Source organism: Triturus cristatus, chromosome 6 (assembly GCF_964204655.1).
Source record: "Triturus cristatus chromosome 6, aTriCri1.1, whole genome shotgun sequence".
In the NCBI taxonomy this organism is placed as follows: domain Eukaryota; kingdom Metazoa; phylum Chordata; class Amphibia; order Caudata; family Salamandridae; genus Triturus; species Triturus cristatus.
In genome coordinates, this window is record NC_140589.1 from 1,222,790,567 (window position 1) to 1,222,815,486 (window position 24,920).

Genomic DNA, 24,920 nt, shown 5'->3' on the forward strand with positions numbered 1-24,920 from the left:
CATAACCGTCAGTACCCAGTCAGTCTGAGAAAAGAAAAAAAGACCTAAGATGCGCTGAGAATGCAGTTAGGCAAAGATCGCCCACTCTCTGATCCATCAATCTCTGTAAGGCAAGGAACATTAAGTCATTGATTTGTTGCTGTGGTCACCTTGATAGGGTGGAAGTACAGTGTTCAGGAGTGAAAAGCGATGTATTGATATTACTGTTGAAGCAGTGGTTATTTTCCATCACTACCCTATCCCTTTAACACAGGAGAAAACACAGGGAGCTTTTTATGAAAAGCCATATTATTAATTTAATTTTTAACATTTTATGATGTAAAAAGCTGTGGTCAATGTGCGTGAATCCACATAAAATAATTTTTTAATCCAAACGAATGTTGGAAACATAGTAATGCAATACCAATACTCCTTACATGAGCTATGGAGAAAAATAATAAATCAACATATGCTCTTATCTTAAAACAATTCACGGCCGTTTACCATATTGTATTTTATTCAGTTTTATATGGTTTCTGATATCTTTTCAAACAAAATGATTTCCAGCTTAGAAAACAGTACACTGACCACATAATTCCTTCTTTATTTTATACAGTTATACAAATATTCTAAATACACATTTTGTGTTCAAGAGGATGGCAAATATGATTTAACTGTACATAAGAGAAAAAACAATATTTTAAGCGTATTTAGAAGCAATATAAATGTCTATACAAAACAAGCAAAAATGGAATAAAATTTCTTATATATTTAAAATATTGCAACAGTCCCACAGTTTTGTAACAAACAGTCTTTGCACGTTTTCTCACAATGCCCCATTAACAGCGAAAGCAAGACAACAATTGTTTTAGAAAATAATCTTTCCAAATGCTACACCTATTACTACTGTTTGCACAGTTTGATCAAAGTAATCAAAGATTAACATTGAGTCAAGCCAACCAGAGGAAATATACCAAGTGACTTTCAAATTATCTGTATAAAATTCATTGCACAGTATTTTACTCCCTTGTTTGAAAAGTAAAAAAGTTTATTTACAAAATATTTTTCAGTGAAACTTATAAAGTAAAAGGAGAGTTAAAGAGGGACTAGGGCTTTTATCAATCCACAAAACATGGTTTTGATGCCAACAGTTCCAGAAAAACACACTTTAATGGTCTTTTAAAGAGGCTTTCAGTGCTTCTTCCAGAGGGAAGAGAGATTTACTTATACATGAATTTACAAGATGGTACACACAACTATGCCAACATCTGCATTATAAAATAGTATGTTACAAACATAAAAAAGGAGTTTTTACATTGTTATAGGTGAGCACTCCATAGATCAGTTAGGTGTTGATTTTAATAAGCATTACGGTTTAGTTTTCAAATCATAAATCAATATCTTAAATGAGAAAGGTAAAACCAATAAAAATTGCAACAGCACCATGCACAACAGTTTTAGTGTAGTAAACAATGAAAAAATAGCACCTGGTAATAATTAACTTATGCCTTTTAAAACTGGTCGAGCAGTTGACGGTAATATGGCGCTTTTGACAAATCCCGACTGACACTGAAGAGCTTGAAAAGGACTGGACAGTTCAGAGAAACACACTGAATTTGGCGATCATGGCAACCTGTGCAATTCTTGCATATCTGAAATAAAATACAATATTTGTGGCGTTAGAACAGATGAAATGTGTAAATTGTAGATCTATCAGAAGACGACGACACAATGCATTTTGAAAAAATGAAGAATGATTTGATTATATTTGCTTTTTGAATTGAGTTTAGTGTGTGAATCGCACTAGATTAGTAGCACTTAAAAGTCCTGTTCATCATCCACAGACCAGCAATTAGTCAGAAATGGTGCAGTTTAAGTATCTCATGCGCCCCAGGAAGATGACTGTCCTGATGGAAGAATATGTTAAAGGACAAAATTTAAGGCTGAACCAATTACACATCAAATTAAATGCGACTTGAGTCAAAGCTCACAACCAGTATGAAAAATTAATTGTCAGGGGGAAAAGTAATAATCAATCCACTCATTTTTTTAAAACATCTTTATTGCCATTTTTTATATATCAATGTAAGCAGTTTACAACTAAATGACGAGCAGCACTGGGTCACTGCTTGCTCCAGAGGGCAGATATAATTAGCAACAAGACAATTCTAAAGCCCATTGCTCAACAAGAAACATTGTTTGTAGTATATATCATTAGGGCATGAACAGCATTCACAAACCTACTTACTTGCTTAACAAAAATCTACAACGATCTGAAATTAAACTCCGAAAAAACTGGAATATTACTTCCAACTGTACAAACCACCTTATGACAGTGTAAGTTCAGGTGCGGCTGGTGACATTTGAAAGAGGTGTGGCGTAAAATGATTGGCATACTGCACCGTTGCGAGCGAGCGTAGCGAGCGAGCCCGAACCACCATAAGGGGTATGCATTTTGTTATCCAATGCACGCACCCAACAAGCAGGTATTTCAGTACCTCTAGGAATAGTGTGCTTTCCCACCCAGGGAAAACATGGTTGTTCAAAGAGCGAGGAGGCAACAAAAGAAGGGCTTCACTGGCAAACACTGTAATGTGGCGCTAATGTGTTTAGGTGTGAATAAATCAATATGGCCACCTTGCTTTAGTTAGTTATTTCTCATATTTTGAATGTTTTGTTTCTCTCTACCCTGAGGCTGCACTTAGAGATTGAAAAATGTCAGCAAAAGTCTACGTTTCCAGCAAGTGTTTTTCTTTTTCGGATCCATTTCACAAGGAAGCAAATAAACGAACGGAGGAAAGAGAAGGTAATACCTGTTTCTTGAAGTCTCTACTACATGAGGAGGAGCGAGACAGAGAGGGAAGAGGGGGAACAAAGGAGGGGGGAGGCAGCTGCCAGCAGTGGGAGAACTGGACTCAAGCAGTGACTTACGACGACAGACAGCGCTATAAAAGACTTGTGTTGAGCGTAGCGTCCAATACCTACTTCAAAATGAACAGCACCATGCTAGACTCAGACTAGTACTGGTCACAACGGAGGAGCACACTGCCACATAACAAGAGACATATAATGTTCAGAATAGTAATATAAACAGAAATATGTGTGTGAAGTCAGACTGAATTTTATAATAATATCATGCCAGTTTTACGTGCACTTCTAGAAATACTTACCAACACATGGATGGCCCCGTAGCGCTTTGGGAATCTAGGCACCCTTTGCTGTTTTGGCATTCATGGCGACCAGAGCACAGGAAGGTGACATGTAGCTTACCGACTAATGTGGGTGAGATTGCTCCTGGAGCTAACTGCTGGCATCAATGTGTGCCCTACGAGTCACAGGTTCCAAACACTGCAGGGCCGACTCAAACATTCAGCCAGTTGTGGGTCTGCAGAAGGAACAGCTGCCACTTGGGTAATGGTAACACCAGTCATTACCAACGGTGAAAACTCAGCTGGCAAGCGCTGTATAAAATAAAAGGTAGCTTGGAACTTCATAGCACCTATTGTTTACAGCATTTAATATATGTAGGTAAGATTCTTCGATGTGGTGTGCACGCTTCACACGAGCCTATGCATAAATTGCATGAACTCAGTATACCTTACGTTCCCTTCAAGGGAGGGTCACAAAGAGAATATGGCCTGTGAATAGATCAGGTGTGGTCCTTGTAGCGTGTACCACCGTTCATCCCAATGTTAACAATATTGTCTCTCGTCCCCTCATCGCACTCTGCCGTGGGGGGCCATTATGTTGCGTTACGGCAGTGGACGTGGTGTGTTGGGTACACCGCCTGCTTAGATAAAATGTCGGTGTGAGCCCTGCATTCTCAGCGGCTAGTTGCCCCAACGTGCGTCCTTGAGTCTTGACAGAGCACATCTCACAATCGATTTAACATCTATAGCGCCTACTGAGACCTAATGCCTGTGAGAAGTTGGCCTGATGTATGATGTCACTAGTTCTAGTGTACACCTTATATCAGTCCAAATACCCTTATGGTGATTGGTTGTAAAGTCAACCTTATAGACCAGCTATCCTAGTGGTAGCATGGACAAGAGCAGTCTTAGGCTAAACTCTGAATGGCATGTGAAGCCAGCTGTGATACCATATATAATCCCTTGAATACCAAATGAAAGGACACCACAACAGATATATATATAAAATAAAATGTATTTATTCTAGTCAAACCCTCAGCACTCTTTATGAGATTAGAGGTAAGTACAACACAGTCTTATTTAAGCATACATTAAGTCACACAGGTAAGTAATACAGTTAGGCCCTAGGGGCCACGCAAACCATATACTAAGTAAGTGGTATAAGGACCACTGTCACGGAAATAGAATAGGCCTAGGCCTAGGGAATCACTGGGGCTACACTACACTAGCTTTAGTTAGGAAGTGGGAGGCCCACGGGATTCGTGTGCAGAGTGGAAACACTCACGCGTAATGCGTAAAAGTCACTAGCAATAGTACAGTTTAGAAAACGATAGATTTAGGACACTTCCGGAGTAGCTAGGAAGTCGAGACTGGAAAACTAGACACTAGGATAATCACTATCCTGATGAGCACCGGAGTACCCAAGTTACCTAGCCCACAGGCTGTGGGTGCATAGGGGTGAAGCTGCGTCGGTTTTCGTCGTCGACTCCTATGGATGCCTGAAGAAAGATGCTGACAGGCAGTCAGTGAAGAGTGTCCGGTGGATCCCAAGGCTGGGATCAAGAAGAGAGGAGACCTGCAAGCAGAAGGGACAGAGTCAAGGTCACTAGCCAGTGACCACGTGGAACCAGGAAGGAACCAGGCGATGTCGTGAAGATTGCAGGTGAAGGTGAAGCTTGTCGCTGCAGCCAGGAGGACCAGGAAGCGTCGAGGACGACCAGGACCAGGAGGCGAGCTGTCCCACGAAGGCTCTTCCTGTCGGCGGCGTCGAAGTTGGACTAGGACTCACCAAGCCTTGGCAAGCGGAACCCACGAAGAACGGAGGACTTGCTTCTGGTGCAGACCAGGAAGGTCTGGGGTGCTTCTTCTTTGCAGAGAAGCGAGAGCCAGTCTGGAGGAGCCAAACCAGCGCAGAAGATTTCAGGATGCGTCGTCACAAAGGCCACTAGCCAGCGGGCAAGCAACCAGACAGACGCGGCAAGCAGGAAAATGCAGAAGGGCCCCACGCAGGACTCGTGGAGTGTGGGGGGCTGATCTTCGGTGCAGATGATGCTTGGGGTTGGGGCTTCTCAATCCCCGGTGCACAACTTCGAGGGTGCCTCAGAAGCTGCGCTTGAAGTTACTAGCCACTTTTCCCAGGTAGCCGGTCCCACGTCGCTCGTCGCCTCCACGGATCTCAGCTCTGCTGTGGATCAGGGTCGGAGAAGTCTGGAAGTCAAGGCTCTGGTCGGGCTCTGCAGTCGGTTCCTCGTAGAACTTGGGCAAAGCAAAGGGTAGTCTCTTGATGGTGCCTGTTTGCACAGGGTAGCCACTCCTTGGCCACAAGGGAGATTCTTCAGTCTTCTTCTTTCGTCGAATGTCGAAGGTCCAGAGTTTCTGTTCAAGTTTGCAGGTTCAGGATAATCTAAAGTCTTGAGGCCCAACTCCCACTCTTATACTAATCTGGGGGGCTGGGATACCTGCTAGGTCACGCCTTATGGGTGGGACCTGGGAGGGGGTGGTTACACCCACTTCCCTTTGTCCAGTTTTGCGCCAGAGCTGGGGCTGGAGTGCCCCAGCGCCGGTTTGAACTGGACTATGCAAGGAACACCTTGTGTGCCCCAGGCATGTCTCATTCCTTTCAGCCCACCCTGCCCCAATACACTAAAGGCTGTCTGGGGAGGTGCTAGCACCTCCCCAAGCAGGAAACCTATTGTCCAGGCCTCCCTGGCTGGGATCACTCCCAGCTGCAGGAGGTCAGACTTGTGTCGTGGCAGCAGCATCCATCTTGTGATGCTGAGGCTTTGGTCAGAGGCTAACAGTGAAGTATGATTTTAACATGTCTTTCCCTCTAGAAGGGGGGAATAATATCCTCATGTCCAGAAATGGTATGGGGGTATTATTCCACAGTGTTAGACACCTTACACGACACGTTTCGATAAAGCCAAACCATAGTTACCATAACCGTCTAAGATTATAAGGCACTTTAAGAGTATATGGTAGGCTATATCATAGAACAGCTATAAGGACATGGTTCCGAAAGCTGCAGACAGGCTCAGCTCATGCTAGAGCACCATCTCACATGTTACCAAGCACTCTGCCTCCAGGATTGTTAAGGCCTGCCATAGGAGTGACTGATAGGTACACATGTGTCTATATGTAAGTTAGGTATAGGAATACTACACCTATGCAAGGGGTGATTACACGACCTTGCCCCAGCTGAGTGATCAGCCAGTTGTGTCAAAATGGAAGGCCAGGCCAGGGGTGGCATAATACATGCTGCAGCCCCTGGTAGGCCTAGGGTACACCTATGCCCTGGGTACCTAGGGTACACTGTACAGGGGCCAATAAGGTGATCCCATCCAAATGGGTTATGCACCTAAAGTACATAGTATTAATTTAGAGTGAGAACAGCAGGACTGTGGGTCTGATTAGCAGGCCCACAGCCACATCTAAGTCGAAAACCAGTAAAGCAAAAGCAAAAAGTGGGGGTGAACATAGAAAGCAGACCCTACTCTCCTACAATGCCCATTGCTTATATCATTAAAAAACGAAAGCAGGTCGCGCGGGGTGGGAGGCCGAGGGAGAATAAAATTAAAATGAAAACAAAAACTTACCTGACCCGACCGCCTCTGCTCCTGGTCCGCGTTGGCGCCTTCAAACAGGAACACAGAACAGGAATCCCACGTCAGCACACTGGAGTGGCAACCCCTCAGTCAATCCTGGAGCTGCTGCAGCGCCAGGATTGGCTGAGGGCACCGCTTACGCTTCGCCTGCCGCCTGCCCATTAGGAGACCGAGGGGCTCCTAATGGGCATGCGCAAGGCAGTGAAAACACAAGTACGCATGACTGGGCACTGGCTAAATATGAGCTCACCATGCCCACTCATCCGCACTTGTGCTGCCTTTCCCTGGCTTGTCTGACAATGCATGTCAGTCAACATGACGCCGGACCGCCCACGGTCCGACGTCATGCTGACTGACATGCATTGTCAGTTCTCCCTCGGCGTCTCTGAACTTAAGTAAACTAAGTTCAGAGACGCGAGGGAGCTGCGGGCGGGGGGGGGGGCAACGCCCCCACGCCCCAATGGACGCACCGCGCCTGTGTAAGTTCAGTTCAACTTCTGTCAGAGAGGTGCTATTCAAGTTGGGCTAAAAATGTTGGGATTACGCTGGACTCAAAACATCCATATGAATGCACATATCAACACAATCACCTGAACCAATAACAGACCTTTTTCTGCTGCTGCCACCCCACTTTTATACCCTTGCTCATTTGTAAAGAAACAGTTTATTTCTAAGCTTCTTTCTGAAGCTTCAAAGTTTAGAAAAGCTTTCAAAACTTGATTTCAACCTTGGTAGATAAATGTGTGCAATGTTACCTCGGCAATACCAGTCAGCACTAAATGCTATAGTGCCTTGATGCCTTCTGTGTTCTTTCTACACTTTAGAAATACTCAACTAGTACTAGAAATAGAAAAATACACTTGAAATATGAACTAGTGGTGAATCTTAGGAAATAAAGATAATTTGCAGACTTTGCTCTCTTGTATTTGGTGCAATGGGGGGGGGGTGTTGGGTGGGTAGTGGATTTGTTTGATCAGGGCATGGAGGAGGGATAAGGGGGTGGCAGCTAATGGTCCTATGTAGGTAAAAGTCATCTGTATATCTGCAAGTTCAGCATAGTGATGGAAATTATCTTATTTAAGTAAGGAAATCAGTTAAAAGTGAAGCAAGCCTCATGTTGCCAAGGCTTGTTTTGTAGGATCCTACGTAGCTGGTGACGGTACATCTTGTGTTGAAAGGCGTATAGGCATGGAATGGTAGTCAGGGGGATTGGGGCAAAAGTGCAATGATTCCCATCCTTAAGCGCAAGATGGAGTAGTTTCTTTTCTGTAACTCCAGTTCTGTAGTAGGGGTATCTCTGTGATAGTCATTATCTAGTGAATAGTCCCGCCCATGTGCGGGGACCCGGAGCAATAAAAAATAATCTCTTAAGGTGTCAAATCATGCAGACTTGCATCCACCTTTAAGAGAGAATTTAATTTAAAGACAGATAATGCAGCCTATACCCACAGGCTACACTGTCCAGTACTTCAACTAGAATTCCACCAACATCCACAAACAGCACTGCCTGTCCAGCTTTTCTCCACAAGGGAAAAACACCCTGCCTCTCCCAGCAAAAGCCTCTGGAATGATAGAGAGGAAGGAATGGACAGACAAGCCCCATAGGCTACCATTATGTGGCTCAGAACAGGATACTGTGCCTTTAAGAAAACTTTCCAGAACTTTCCCAGTATCCCAGAATGCACAGCAGGTCCATTTTACTTTCAGTTCTTTTTGAAGGCGTAGCACGCCAGACCTGTAGCATTCCTTACATGAATATTCATCTCTCCATCGGGGAGGAGGGCGGGCGCTTATGACTATCACAGAGATACCCCTACTACAGAACTGGAGTTACAGAAGAGAAACTACTCCTTCTGTAGTAGGGGATCTCTGTGTATAGTCATAATCTAGTGAATAGAATGGCAAGCCCATCCCCACACAACAACGGCGGTGGAGAACACACAAGACAATACCACTACTGTGCGAACAAATTTCGCAGCGAAGCCTGCCCAACCTGAGCATCTGCCCTGGCATCCGTGTCCAGACAGTAATGCGCAGCAAAGGTATGGACCAACTTCCAAGTGGTAGCCTTGCAGATTTCCGCAATCGGAACATTACGCAGCAAAGCCGTCGTGGCAGCTTTGCAACTGGTGGAATGAGCCTTAGGCTTACCCCCTAAGGTCTTATTAGCCTTTTGATAACACAATTGTATGCAGGACACAATCCACAGCGAAATGGACTGCTTAGAGGTCGCGAGACCGGTCCTGACTGATCCATAATTAACAAACAATTGGTCTGACCTACGAATATCCTTGGTCTTATCCAGATAAAATTTCAACACCCTCCGAACATCCAGGGAATGGAGAGACCTTTCCGCTGGCGAAGAGGGATTCTGAAAGAATGTAGGTAAAGTTATGGTCTGGTTGACATGAAAATCAGAGATAACCTTAGGAAGAAATTTAGGGTGAGTACGCATCACAACCTTAGCAGCATGAAATACAGTATAAGGTTCCTGACAACATAATGCCTGAAGTTCACTCACCCTGCGGGCCGATGTAATGGCCACTAGGAACGCCGCCTTCCAGGATAGGTGCTGCAATGAAGCCTTGTGAATGGGTTCAAAAGGCTTCTTCATCAGTCTGGACAGCACCACATTCAAGTCCCAGGAAGGCGAGGGAAGTCTGACAGGAGGAAACACTTTCTTCAAGCCTTCCATAAAATCCTTGACCACAGGGATCTGAAAGAAGGAAGTCTGTGAAGGGCATTTCCTGTAAGCACTCAAAGCAGCCAGATGAACCTTAATGGAATGGAAATTAAGGCCAGACTGCGCCAAATGTAAAAGATATGGAAGGATGACATCTTCCTTACATGTCGTAGGATCAAAGTTCTTGGACTTACACCAGATACAGAACCTCTTCCACTTATAGGCATAGGACGTCCTAGTGGAAGGCCGTTTAGACTCCTTCAGTATGTCCATACAATCTTCTGGTAGATTCAGATGGCCATATTGCACTATTTCAGGAGCCATGCCGCCAAACTCAAAGACGAGAGGTTGGGGTGCACCATCCGCCCCCCGAACTTCGTGAGAAGGTCCGGCCTGCACGGCAACCGTATGTGAGGAAGGAGAGACCGGTGAAGTAGGTCCGTGAACCACCACTGTCTGGGCCATTCCGGGGCGATCAGGATCATCCGCGCCCTGGACTGGGACAGCTTGATGAGCACTGCCGGAATCAGGGGAATGGGTGGAAAAGCGTACAGAAAGCTGTTCGACCAATCGATCCATAACGCATTCCCCAGCGTCCCCCGCTGGTAGTACCTGGATGCAAAGTCTCGGCATTTGCTGTTTTCGGCAGTGGCGAACAGATCTACGTCTGGAGTCCCCCACCTTGCGAAGACTTCTCCTAGTACTTCGTCGTTTATGACCCATTCGTGGTTTTCCTGAATCAGCCTGCTCAGTGCGTCCGCCTGAGCATTCTGTACCCCTGGCAGATGCGTGGCCGTAATCGTCAGTCCTCGGGCCAGAAGCCAGTGCCAGATCGCCTGAGCCTCCTGCGACAGAGTGCGCGATCCCGACCCCCCCCTGCTTGTTGAGGTAATACATAGTGGTTGTATTGTCCGTCTGTATCAGCAGTGAGTTGGTCTGGAAGGAAGGCCTTCAGCACCAGGAAGACAGCTCTTAGTTCCAGGAAATTGATGTGGTATGTCGATTCCAACGGGGACCACTTTCCCTGAATCTGCAATTCCCCGGAATGCGCTCCCCAGCCTTGGAGAGACGCATCCGTCACGACACTGTACGTGGGAATGTCCTTGTGGAAGGGAACCCCCCTGAGAAGATTCTCTGCCGAGCACCACCACTTCAGAGACTGAAGAGCATGTAGAGACAGCCGTATCTTGTCGTCCCAAGAACCTGTCCTCTGATCCCACTGATCCTCCAAGCACTCCTGCAGTGGTCTCATGTGCAGCCGTGCGTGAGGAAGATACATGAGGCCATCGATCCCAGCAGTGAAGACACCTTCCTCACTGTCGTCGATGGCGCAATCCTGAGTTCCTGGGCCTTCCGAAGAAGTGATAACCGTCTCTCCTCCGAAGGAGACACGCTTGCTGACCGCGTATCGATGGAGGCTCCCAGGTACTGAATGCACTGGACCGGAGTCGGAACCGATTTGGACATGTTGACGTGTAACCCCAATTTGCGCAAAAGAACGCACGTCCACCGGAAGTGTTCTTCTGCTTCCGAGAAGGATGAGGCCTTGATCAGCCAATCGTCCAGGTACGGGTAGACAAACACCTTGTTCTTCCGCAGGTGTGCCGCCACCACCGCCATGCACTTCGAGAAGGTCCTGGGCACGGACTTCAGCCCGAACGGTAGTACTGTGTATGGATAGTGATTGGCGCCGACTTGGAATCGCAGGAACTTCCTGTGCTTCCGAGCAATGGGCACATGGAAGTACGCATCCTGTAGATCTATGGCACAGAGTCAGTCTCTCCGTTGCAGCTGAGGGTAAATCTGATGCAACGATAGCATGCGAAACTTCTCTCTGCGAATCCATTTGTTTGCCTGTCGCAAATCCAGAATGGGCCTGAACTCGTTCTTGTCCTTCTTGCGAACGAGGAAGAACCGAGAGTACAGACCTCTTCCCCTTTGAGACAGAGGTACCTCTTCTACCGCCTTTTTTCTCAACAAGAGGTCTGCCTCCGCCTGGAGCTCTCGCAGCTGAAATTGAGAGCTTACCGGCGGAATCGCTGGAGGCGGGCTGATAAACCGAAGACTGTATCCATTGCAAACAATATTCAGCACCCACTTGTCCTGAGTAATTTTTCTCCACTCTGCCGGAAAAAATTGAATGCTTCCCCCCACTGGAGTGGGTAACGGTTGAGGGGGAAGTAGTCGCTCAGGGCCGAGACCCGGCCGGGCCCTTGGTAGTAGTAGTAGCCTGCTGGCCTCCTCTACCCCTCTGGCGTTTCTGGAAGGGCTTCCGGAACTGCTGCTGTTGGTGCTGCTTCTGTCCCGAACCCTGCCCATGCCCTCTGCCCGTAGACCCGAACCGCCTCTGGAACGGGCGCTTCTTCTTCTCGGCCTTCTCCAACCAGACAGCCGCCAGGGTCTCCGCCTCCACCTTCATGCGGTCCATCTCATCATCCGCATGTTTTCCAAACAGGGTTTCCCCCGAGAAGGGCAGATTGGCTACTCTGTGCTGAGCCTCTGGCTTGAGCGACGTCAGGCGCAGCCAAGAGTGACGCCTTTGATGGACGCCATGACAGTAGGAGTGCGCCGCCAACAAGGAAACATCCGCTGCCGCACTGATGACCTGGTTCGAAACCAGCATGCCCTCTCGCACAGTTTCCAGGAAATCCTCCTTCCTGTCCCGGGGCAGTAGGTCCGCATACTGTTGGAGGGACTCCCACAGGGCCCGGTCGTAACGTCCCAACAGCGCCCCCGCACTTGCCGCCTTCATGGTGGTAGACGCGGTCCCACACACCTTCCTGCCCGCCGAATCCAGCCAGCGGCTTTCCTTGTCGGGCGGGACAGTCGATGAAGGTGCAGTCGCATGCTGCTTCCTCGCTGCCGTCACGATGACAGAGTCCGGCTTCGGGTCCATCCGTAAAAAAGCAGGGTCCGAGTCCGGGGCCCGATACTTTTTCATGAGCCGTGAGGGAGCGGATTTTGTCACCGCGGGGGTGAGGAACAACTCCAACGCGGGTTCCACCAGTCCCGGCACTAGAGGTAGCAGGGGGCGAGACAGGTGTTTTTTGTTGAGTCTCGAATATCACGGACGTCGTGGGCGTCGGTACCGTCACTGTGATGCCCAACTTGGCTGCCCCCCTCAGCAGCACCTCCTGGAAGGAGACCAGATCATCCACCGGAGACACCCTAGTCCCCGGTGAGTCCGATGAGAAATCCCTGGCCGAGGACCTTGTGCGCGACCTGGACCTGTGCCTCCTATGGCGCCGTCCCGATGTCGACGACGACCGTCCACGACCTTCTCCTCCTGAAGGAGCGGGAGCGCGACCTCCTCGGCTTTGGCCTGTCCGCCGGTCTAGCCGGGCCCGGCGACCGTGGGTGTCTCGGCCTTGGCGTCCCCTGCGGTGGAGTGGGATACCTGGGCAGGGAGACCGACCGTGGTGGAACCGCAGGAGGCCCCAACGGCGTGCGAGGTGGTATAGGCGGTGGTGGGGGCGGTGACACCGGCGGCAGTGGTGGAGGCGGTGGTGGTGTTGGCGGTGGCGATGGAGGAGTCGGAGTCGGTGGCGGTGCTGGCAGAGGTGGAGGAGGGGGAGGTGTATACACCACGGAGTACACCGATCCCGGCGACTCCGTTCCACTCTTACTCCTGGCGTCAGGGCCCCCCCTGCGCCGTCTCGACGTCGACCTCCTCGACGGCGATCTCCTAGACGGCGATCTTCGCGACATCGATCTCCTCCGTGACGTCGATCTCCGTGACGTCCTTCTTCGTGACGTCGATCTCCTCGATGTCGACGGCGACCGCCGCCTCGACGCCGGGTGTCGGCTGGCTCGCGACATCGAGGAGCCCCTTGACGGCGACCTTCTTCTCTTCGCCGACGGCGATCGGCGACCTCCCCTCGACGGCGAGCGCCGACGCCGGGTCCGATCTTGACGCCGATGGCTTGATGGCGACGTCGACTGCGTCGTCGCAGACGATGCCGATGTGTCGACGGCGGTCTGTTCAGCTCCTTCGACGTCGATCGTCGACGCCGCTTCTCCCCAGAGCCCTGGGGAGATGGCGAACCGACTGTAGTCATCCCGCTCGACGCCGCCGTCAACGCCCTCGACGTCGACGGGGAGTGGGGACGCTTGCTGGTCTTCCTGACCCTGGGGAGCCCCCCAGAGGCCTCAGCATGGGCAAAATCAGCCCCTCCAGACCCACCTCGTGCCTTCAGTCTTCTGTCCTCCAGGACCTGGAGCCTGATTTTCATCCTCTCACTCGGGGTCGTGGCTGAAAAAGAGCGGCAAATCTCACACTCCTCTGGCACGTGGGACTGGGGAAGGCATACGATGCACACCCTGTGAGGGTCTGACTTAGCCTTTTTCCTTTCACAATCAGGACACTTGTCAAACAAGCCAGGCATGCTGACAACACCAGAAGGAAAGGACTTTACTAACTACTATTACTTGAAAAGTAACCAATAAACCCTTGAAAAGGGAGAGCTCAATGCTCCAGGGTCCTGCTAGCAGGAGCCGGAAAAAAGAACTGAAAGTAAAAGGGACCTGCTGTGCATTCTGGGATACTGGGAAAGTTCTGGAAAGTTTTCTTAAAGGCACAGTATCCTGTTCTGAGCCACATAATGGCAGCCTATGGGGCTTGTCTGTCCATTCCTTCCTCTCTATCATTCCAGAGGCTTTTGCTGGGAGAGGCAGGGTGTTTTTCCCTTGTGGAGAAAAGCTGGACAGGCAGTGCTGTTTGTGGATGTTGGTGAAATTCTAGTTGAAGTACTGGACAGTGTAGCCTGTGGGTATAGGCTGCATTATCTGTCTTTAAATTAAATTCTCTCTTAAAGGTGGATGCAGGTCTGCATGATTTGACACCTTAAGAGATTATTTTTTATTGCTCCGGGGTCCCCGCACATGGGCGGGACTATTCACTAGATTATGACTATACACAGAGATCCCCTACTACAGAACTTTATTTTATGGAACTATTTGATTTATATACTGCTAGTTTTGCTTGTTATTATTTTACTTTATTGTCTCATTATACAAAAAATTGGCAAGTGTGGGTAATACAATAACATATCGAGCTCACCATTATAGGGTCTAGAATATGGCCTTCCTGACCAGAGCAACAAAGCGGAAAGAATAACATCATCGGAGGATTGTGGAAGTTAGGGTTGAGGTGCACAAAGTGACTAGAGTGCATTGTTCTGGTGAAAGTACCAATGAGGCCCTGCCTTTTCACAGTTTCTTCTCAGTCTCGCTCATTCATGCCTGAGGTGAGCATTAACATTTACTCTTCCTGGACATAGTCTGTCAGCAAGAAGATGTAATAGTTGAGCTCTGGCCACACATGGAGCCCTAGGCCGGTCACAATGGTTTTGGAATGCACATATTACAAACCTCTGCACTTACACAGGAGACAAATATAAAAGGTAATTTTGTCTTCCTGTATATATGACATGTCAAACCCTTTCACTTCAGGGAAGCTGTCATCATGACATCAGGTGCATTTGAGGACTTTCCAGCGAGAAAGATTGGACAATCATCTGGTGGTGGTTATTTGCTGTCCAGAGACTTTAAAATAGGCCGTTCTAAGCGTGCTTCTTGCAGACCTGCTGGATGGTCTGGCTCTCCATAATGTGCACCAGCTTCTGCTTAAAAGCAAAGAGGGCGATCACTGCCTTAAAGCTCTCGTGCCTTAGGAAATCAGTAGTCGGTCAATGGGCAGAGATTCAAGTGGTACTGTTTAGGTGCAGGAGTATGCACTCACTGCACCAACATTGTTATCAGTGTTTAGTTTAACATGAAGATCACCCAAAGAACAAGTTACTTACCTTCAATAACTATGTATCTGTAAGAGACATATATTAGTTATAGATTCCTGACCTTAGAATTACCCACAGGCATCAGAATGGATCCAGAGAATTTTTATTCAGCAATATCCCTGCGCGTCGGTAGGTGGCGTCGGTAGACTCTGCGTCCTTCGTTGGCGTCGCCGGGATGATGTCGCGGTGCCTACTTAGACGCGGCCCCTGCACGCTGACCTCAGTTCTGACACAACTTTTCACGCCAGAAATGCAGAGGCATGAAAGACACTGACCACTGGTGCGCTACAACTAGGGCCCTGTAAGGGATTCCCTATCCCTAGAAGTCAGTTTGCAGAGCAGGGAGGATGAGTGGGGCGGTAAGGAATCTCTAACTAATAGATGTCTCTTACAGAGACATCGTTACCGAAGGCAAGTAACTTGTTCATCTGAAAGGGACTATTAGTTATAGATTCCTTACCTTAGAATAGATACCCCAGCAATACCATCCCCGGAGGAGGGTCTGCGAACCAAGCTCACACCAGAAAATCCTGGAGGACAGAACGGGCAAAGTAGCCATCCCTCCAGACTTGACTATCCAGGCAGTAATGTCTTGTGAATGTGTGAATAGAAGCCCACGTGGCTGGCAGATATCGACGAGTGGAACTCCACCCGACAAAGCAGAGGTTGCTGCCGTAGTTCTAGTGGAATGAGCTCGCAACCCCACAGGAGGTTCCTATTTAGCCACAGCGTAACAAATCTTGATACAAAGGACTACCCATTGAGAGATGGTACGCTTTTGCACAGCCCAACTTTTTTTGAGACCCACATAGCCAACAAAGAGTTGATCCTCCACCCGGAAAATCCTTTGTGCAGTCAAGTTAGAAAGACAGCCCACGTTTCTGGTCTAGACAGTGGTGTCTCTCCTCCTCCTTGGAAGGGTGCGGAGGCGGTAAAGAGGTGGGCAGAGTAATAGTCTGTCTGATGTGAAAAGGAGTGACAACGTTAAGTAGAAACAAGGATCTCGTTGGAAGCACCACTTTGTCCCGACAGCTTGTGAAGAAAGGGGACGTAGACGAAAGAGCCTGGAGCTAGCTCACTCTGCGACCAGAGGTGATGGCAACAAGAAAAGCAGTCTTCAGAGTGGGGAACCTGAGAGGGCAGTTGTGAAGAGGCTCGAAGGGAGCACATATAAGGTAGTGAAGACAAGGTTCCCACTGAGGCATTATGAAAGGACATGGAGGAAAGAGATGAATAATGCCTTAAAGAACTGACTTACAATAGGGGACTTGAACAAAGAGGGTTGATATGGTAGCCGAAGAAAGCAGAAACTGCTGCCAGGTGGCCTTTAAGAGTGCCCTGCGGGCCAAAGAAAGAAGGAACAAAATAACCTCAGAAAGGAGATCCACAGCCTTTGCTGTGCACCATGCCACAAACTTGTTCCATCGACAGGCGTTTACCATCTTAGTGGAGGGACGCCTGACCGCCAAGATGACATTACAGGCTTCGGGAAGAAGGTAAAAAGCTGTCAACTGTCGCCGCTCAATCTCTACACAAGGAGGTGGAGGCTGGACAGGTTCGGGTGGAGGACCGTCCCCTGCTGCTGTGACAGAAGATCCTCCCAAATGGGCAGTCTGATCGGAGGATCGATGGCCATGCACAGGAGCTCGGGATACCAAACTCTTCGCGCCCAGTGCGGAGTCACCAGAATAACTTGGGGCCGGTCGCGCTTGAACTTCTTCAGCACTCGGAGCAGAAGTGGTACAGGCGGAAAAGCGTACAGGAGGCCGCAGCTCCACTCGCGATGAAACGCTTCGCAGAGCGAGTGCAGGCTTGGAAACTCCAACGCGCAGAACTGTTGACATTCTCTTCGGTGGCGAACAGATCTAACGAAGATTCTCCCCACTGTTGATAGAGACCTTGTACCACCTCCGAGTGAAGACGCCATTCATGATCCACCAGGCACCGGCAGCTGAGTTAGTCTGTCCTGGCATTCAGAGAACCTGCCAGGTGTTGAACCACCAGGGTAATGCCCTCATGTAGCAACCATGTCTACAAGCGGAGAGGCTCTTGACAAAGGGTCTACGACCCCATCCTGCCTTTTTGTTGCAGTACCACATGTCAGTGGTGTTGTCCGTGAACACCTGCACTGCCTTCCCCTTGAGGATATGGAGACCGGACTTCGCCAGAGACCAGACTCCTCTATCTTCGCCTCTCCCAGGTGGCAGCCCCATCCCAGAAGTGATGCATCGGTCACCACCATGAGGTCTGGTTGGGGAAGGGAGAGGGATCTGCCTCTGACCCAATCCTGGTTGCCAAACACCACTGTAGTTGTTACGCAGTCCCTTCCAAGATCTGGACGTAGTCAGAAAGATTCCCCTAGTGCTGCGCCCACTGGAACTTCAGGTCCCACTGCAGAGCCCGCATATGCCATCTGGCATGATCCACCAGCAGGAGGCCATGAGGCCCAGCAGCCTCAGGGTCATTCTCACCGAAATCCGAGATAGAGGTTGAAACATCGCTATCATAGTCCAAATATCCCGGACTCGCTGCTTGGGAGGATAGGCCCGAAACTGCACTGTGTCCAGAACAGCTCCGATGAAAGGGAGCGACAGAGGGAGTCACATGTGACTTTTACACGTTCATAGTGAACCCCAGCAAATGCAGGAGGTCCACCGTAGTCTGGAGGTGGGAGATGACAGCCCGGGGCGAGCCCGCCTTCAACAGCCAGTCGTCGAGATAGGGGAAGACAGGAACCCCTGATCTGGACAGATGAGCAGCGACCACCGCCATCACTTTCATGAACACCCGGGGGGCACTGGTGAGGCCAAAGGGGAGCACAGTAAACTGAAAATGCTGGTGGCCTACCGTGAACTGTAGGTAACGCCTGTGGGCTGGCAGGACGGGAATGTGAAAAGTCCAATGCTACCATCCAGTCTCCGGGTTTGAGAGCAGAAAGGACCTGAGACAAGGTTAGCATTTTGAACTTCTCCTTCGGTAGGAAACGGTTGAGGGCCCTGAGGTGTAGGATAGCACGCAGGCCTTTGTCCTTCTTGTGCATCAGAAAGTAGCTGAAATAGCAACCACAACCTACTTCTGGCGCAGGGACCCTCTCGATAGCTCCCTTGGCCAAGAGAGCTGAGACTTCCGGCCGGAGAAGTACCAAATGATCATGTGATCGAAAGACAGTGGCATGGAGGGAGGCATAGTCTTGAAGGGGAGGGTGTAGCCCCTTCGGACTATCTGCAAAACCCACCTGTCTGACATGATGTATCGCCAGTGGGGGAGGTGATGGCGAATCCTGCCATCCACGGGCTGCTGATGGACCTGGAAGGTCAGACTAGGAGGGTCTGGAGGCTGCTGCAGGGGGTAAAGGGTGGACTGGCCTGCCCGCTGGTTCCCAGTCACGTGTTGCTCGATCCCACATCCACGCCTGCGCGGAGGCTAGGCAGTTTGCGTGGGCCGGTGGCTGGACTGGGTTGGACGTGGTGGGGTGTCCCTTCCGTAGCCAAGAAAGGGACGAACGGCAGACTGTGGTTGACAAGAAGGCGCAGAGAGGCCTAAGGATCTGGCTCTAGCCCGAGAATCCTTAAAACGCTTGAACGCCGAGTCCGCCTTGTCACCAAAAATGCGATGGCGATCGAAGGGCATGTCCAGCAAGGTTGCTTGAACATCCCCTGAAAAACCAGACGTCCTCAACTAGGAGTAGCGCTGCAGGGCTACCGACGTGGCAATCATTCTGCGCAGAGAGTCAGCGGTATACAGTCCACAGCATATTGTGAATTTTACTGCGTCTCTCCCATCCGCCACTGCCTGGGAGAGAATGGCTTGGGGCTTCTACGGGCATTGAGGCAGCACTTCTACAACCGTATCCCAGTCTGTATGGGTATAGCGGCCCAAGAGGTATACGATATTCACGGAGCGCAGTGCCAAGCTGGAGGAAGAGAGCATACGCTTCTCAAGATGATCCAGCTTCTTCGATTTCCTATCCGGGGGTGTGGAAGGGAAAGCGCCCTTGGAAGAGGAGGCTTGAACCACCAAACTCTCGGGGGAAGGGTGTTGGGAGAGGAAAATGGGATCGCCCAGTGGCGGCGGACAATTGTCCGTGCCACAGAAGCCTCTGCGCTGGGCTTGGACCAAGTGCCCAGTAGGACGCGTCCGTGAGGGCTTCATTGAAGTGCAAGAGGGGTTCACAGGAAGTTGCAGCCGGTTGAAGCAGTTCTGTCAAGAGGTTAGTCCTGACTGCCACTGTAGGAAGTTCCGGGCTCAAAGCCACGGCTGTCCTACGCACGACCACTGCATAGGACGCTCCCTCCTCCGTAGTCACAGTAGGGGGAGAAAGCATGCCGAGAAAGCATGCCAAGGCGTGAAGAGGCATCCAGACCACTGGCGTCACCCTATTGCTCTCTCCAGTCTGGTTCTTCCAGCTGGTCCAGCGACCCCTCCCAGTCCTCATCACCACCCTCAGGGCAATCAGGGGGACATGGGATGAACAAGGGAACAAAAGTACCCTCCGGCATCGGATTCAACGTCGATCCGCCTCCTGGTCCATCTCGGAGATGAGGACGGGGACAGCGCCGGCCGGGGGCGTCTTCGGGAAGGCCGAGAAAGGTCGACCAGTGTCGATCAGGATCCAGGCCTGGATCCATGGGGACCCTGCGGTGCCACGTCCGGGGCCGCCGGCATTGAAGGCCCAGGGGCCCCAAACCGCTCCACGGGCCCAAATGCGCGCCAGAGGATTCGGGCTGCCCAAAAATGCAGTGGAGGGCTTTGAATATACAAAGCTGGGCAGGGGACGCCCTGGCTCCTGGAAACGGGGGGAGGCGTGGAGTTGTCCCTGAGTCAGGCACCAGAGACGGAGCCTTAGAGAAACGACGCCCCGGGTCCCGCGTCGTGCCAGCTGACCGACGGGGAGAAGGCGAAGAGTGACGGTGCTTCTTCGCCTTCTTCTTGTGCTTCGACTTATCTGAGGAGTACAAAGACTTGGACGAGGTGTGGTGGCTCCATGACGGATCTCGAGACCTTCCCCTCGAGCGAGACCAGGAGCGAAGTGGAGACGACTGCCAGGACTCCAAAATCTTTTGGGACCGCTCCCACAAAGACTTCAGATTCATGGCCCAACAGTCGGAGCACGACTTTGGGTCGTGGTTGCGCTCCAGGCACCAGAGACACACAAGGTGCGGATCCGCAACAGACATAAATTTGTTACAGGAGTCACAAGGCTTGAATCCGGTTCGACGATGGGACATCCCTCGCACACCATGAGTCTGCGACTCAAAAAAAGACATTGATGAAAGGCGAAAAAAGTTCAGTCCAAAAATGACTAAGGGGCAAGCTCTCTCCAGATCTGTGCTAGGCTGGCACAGAAAAAGAACTGACGTCAGCGCACAGGGGCGGCGTCTAAGTAGACACTGCAACGTCATCCCGGTGACCACGACACCGGGCCCAGAATCGACCGACACCACCTACCGATGCGCAGGGTATTGCTGAAGAAAAATTCTCTGGATCCAGTCTGATGCCTGGCGGTAATTCTAAGGTAAGGAATCTATAACTAATAGTTTCTTTCAGAAAAGCATTACTTTTAAGGAGTATAGGATATACAGTATAAATCAAATAGAGCTTCACTCGCCTCCGATGACTCTTTGGGAACAGAGAGGGTAACTGAACTGGTGCTAATGTTGATGAAAAGTACAGGAATGCACCTACCTAGTTGGCTGCGTGTCACGTGCCAGAAGTAGCTAATCTGGTGTTGAAAGCTATGCTGGGAGCTCTGGGACATGCAGAGGAGAAGCATTCAGGACAGTTTCTCTGTCTTTCAGTCTGTCCCTTGAGCCATCCAGGCAGGAGTCTGAACTGAGGAAGAATAGCAGCATGTTGGCCCTAAGCTCGGATCAAGGGAAGCATGGAAGACCAAGTCAACTCAAGAGCCACCCTGTAGATTGAAAAGGGCTACCATTTGGAGTTGTGTTTTCCATGTTGTGTAGTTGCACATAAAAGCGTATTCCTTTTGACAACATCAATATGCCAAAGTGTTTCAATCAACAAAGCCTTACTGTTATGAAGACCCTGGTGATTGAAACGTTTTAGCATTTGGAAGTTGTTTTTCCATGTTGTGCAGTTACTAAAAGTACACACGCATACATATCATATATACATACATGGAGCTCTCCATCAGTCATCTTTATCTATTGGTCTCTAAGTGTCATTCACATTTTACTTCTGCCCAATACACCATACAGCATACAGCATGGGGCAACGTGTCAGCCACTGGCTCTCTTCACTGGATATAACAGTATTTTATTCATGTCCGGCTGCCTATACAGTACTCCTCTTGAGTTCCAGGGCAGGCTGGCATATCACTTCTGCGATTTCATCCCATCCCCCCAGCCCGTCCTTTCGCCCGCCAATGTGTTATTACTATTTTTTTCTTTTGTAAACATATGCACACCATCTTTGAACAGCAGTATTTTTTACTGTGTATCAGTCTTAGATGTGTAATGAATATGTATGCAAAAAATACAATAAAATTAACATAGCCTTGCCAATGCCAGATGTATAGACATTGCCCTTGCTTCTTTCTAAAGCCACTGGCCTTCCAAAAATGGATGTCATTGAAGCACAAGTTACTACTTGTGTAACAATATATCTGTAAGAGACATTAGTTTGTGATAGATTCCTTACCTTAGAATATCCCCAGGCGTCAGACTGGATCCAGAAAGTTTGTCAGCAGTACTCCTGCGCGTTGGAAGGTGGCGTCGTGCGGCTCCGCGTCCGTCGCTGGCGTCATATGCGCCGAGATGACGTCATTGAGACTACTTAGGCGCCACCCATGCGTGCTGACGTGAGTTCTGTACACGACTTTCCGCGCCAGGAACGCAGAGCCATGCAAGAAACTGACCACTTGTGCCAGGAAACTAGGGCCCTGAAAATGATGACCTTAACTCTAGAAATCAGTTCGCAGAGCGGGGAGGATGGGTGAGGCGGTAAGGAATCTATCACTAACTAATGTCTTACAGAAATATCGTTACACAAGTAGTAACATGTGCATCTGAAAGAGACATATTAGTGATAGATTCCTTACCTTAGAATAGATACCCCAGCAATACCAACCCCGGTGGTAGGTCTGCAAACAAGAATACACCAGAAAGTTACGGAGGACAGAACAGCCAAAGAAGCCGTCTCTCCGGACTTGACTGTCAAGGCAATAATTCTTGGTAAACGTGTGCAGCGAGGCCCATGTAGCTGCCTGACAAATGTCCTGCAAGGGAACGGTGCGTCCCAAGGCAGTAGTGGCTGCCGCTGCCCTGGTAGAATGGACACGCAGCCACACAGGAGGCTCCTTCTTAGCCAACGAGTAACATGCTTTGATGCACAGAACGACCCACCGAGAGATGGCTGGTTTGGGCACAGCCCAACCTTTTCTGGCGCCCACGTAGCCAACAAAAAGCTGGTTATCCACCCAGAAACTGTTGTGTTCGCTTTAGATAAAACAAGAGCACACGCTTTGGGTTCAGACAGTGGAGCCTCTTCCTCGTTTTAAGGATGCGGAGGTGGAAAGAAGGTGGGCAAAGTGATGGTCTGCCCGATGTGGAAGGGCGTGACAACCTTTGGCAAGAAAGAAGGACGAGTCCTTAAAACCACCTTGTCCGGATAACAGAAAGAAAAGGAGGTTTAGAAGAAAGAGCCTGGAGCTCACTCACTCTTCTGGCAGAGGTGATAGCTACCAGGAAAGCCATCTTGAGAGTGAGAAGACGTAAGGGACAGTTATGAAGGGGCTCAAAGGGAGCGCACATCAAATATGTCAAGACAAGATTTAAGTCCCATTGAGGCATTATGAAAGGCACAGGAGGAAACGTGTGTGTAAGGCCTTTGAGGATGCGATTAACAACTGGGGACTTAAAAAGAGAAGGCTGATCTGGAAGCCATAGAAAGGCAGAGAAAGATAACCCTTGATAGTGCCCAGAGCAGAGCCCTGCTGGGCCAAATAGAGACGAAACAGAAGGACCTCTGAAAGAGGGGCAGAAAGGGGGGCCACAGCCTTTGCTGTGCACCATGCCACAAATTTGTTCCACCTGCAGGCGTATACCGTTTTAGTGGAGGGACGCCTGGCTGCCAAAATGACATCACAGACTTCGGGAGGAAGGTTTAAAGCTGTCAACTGTCGCCGCCCAATCTCCACGCGTGGAGGTGGAGGCTGGACAGGTTCGGCTGGAGGACCGTTCCCTGCCGCTGCGACAGAAGATCCTCCCGAAGAGGCAGACGGATCGGGGGATCGATCGCCATGCTGAGTAGCTCGGGATACCAATATCTTCGTGCCCAATCCGGAGCCACAAGGATGACTTGGGCCCGGTCGCACCGAATCTTCTTCAGCATTCTGGGCAGAGGTTAGGCGGGCAGGCGTACAACAGACCGCAGCTCCACTCATGACGAAAAGCATTGCCGAGTGAGTGCCGCCTTGGAAATTCCAACGCGCAGAACTGATGACATTGCACATTCTCTTAGGTGGCGAATAGATCTAACCAAGGCTCTCCCGACTGCAGAAAGAGACCTTGTGCCACGTCAGAGTTCAGACGCCATTCGTGATCCATCATGCACCAGCGGCTGAGTTTGTCCGCCCTGGCGTTCAGAGAACCTGCCAGGTGTTCAACCACCAAGGTAATGCCTTGATGTTCCACCCATGTCCAGAGGCGAAGAGCCTCCGGACATATGGTCTACGACCCCACCCCGCCCTGTTTGTTGCAGTACCACATGGCAGTGGTGTTGGCCGTGAACACCTGCACTACACTTCCCTGGACGGAGGGAAGGAATGCTTTCAGTACAAGCCGGATCGCCCGAAGCTCCAAAAGGTTGATATGGAGCCGGGACTCCCCCAGGGACCAGAGGCCTCTGATCTCCGCCTCTCCCAAGTGGCCGCCCCATCCCAGGAGGGACGCATCCGTCACCACTGTATGCTCTGGTTGGGGAAGGGAGAGGGATCTGCCCTTGACCCAATCACGATTCGTGAGCCACCACTGCAATTGTCGTGCAGTGCCCTCCGAGATCTGGATGTGATTGGACAGGTTGCCCTGATGCTGTATCCACTGGAACTTCAGGTCCCACTGCAGAGCCCACATATGCCATCTGGCAAGTTGCACTAGCAGGATGCAGGGGGCCATTAGGCCCAGGAGCCGGAGGGTCATCCTGACCAAAACCCGGGATAGAGGCTGAGAGGTCAGAATCATAGCCTGAATAACCCAGACTCGCTGCTCGGGAGGATAAACCCGAGACTGCGTCAAATCCAGAACCGCTCCGATGAAGAGGAGCTTCTTAGAGGGGCTCAGGTGCGACTTCGGCACGTTGATGGAGAACCCCAGCAAATGCAGGAGGTCGGCTGTAGTCTGGAGGTGGGAGACGACTGCCTGGGGCGAGCCCGCCTTCAACAACCAGTCGTCGAGACTGGAACCCCTGATCTGCACAGATGAGCTGCGACCACCGCCATCACTTTCGTGAACACCCGAGGGGCACTGGTAAGGCCGAAGGGGAGTATGGCAAACTGAAAATGCTCTTGGCCTACCGTGAACCGCAGGTAACGCCGGTGGGCCGGCGATATGAAAATATGCGCCCTGCAAGTCCAACGCTACCATCCAGTCTCCAGGGTCGAGGGCAGCCAAGAACGGAGCCAACATCTTGAACTTCTCCTTTTGGAGGAAGCGGTTGACGTTCCTGAGGTCCAAGATGGGGCACAGGCCCC

General features: G+C 50.2%; 1 protein-coding gene across 2 annotated transcripts in view; it reads right to left on the bottom strand.

Moving 5' to 3' along the window:
* Nucleotides 1-478: 478 nt before the first annotated feature.
* The window catches only part of REV3L (REV3 like, DNA directed polymerase zeta catalytic subunit), a 1,079,635-nt gene continuing 1,055,193 nt past the window's right edge, over nucleotides 479-24,920 (bottom strand). For both annotated transcript variants that reach the window (XM_085612140.1, XM_085612139.1), the window contains exon 32: nucleotides 479-1,631. In XM_085612140.1, coding sequence (XP_085468266.1) covers nucleotides 1,491-1,631 — 141 coding nt within the window. In that variant the 3' untranslated portion in view covers nucleotides 479-1,490. The remainder of the gene's footprint in view (nucleotides 1,632-24,920) is intronic.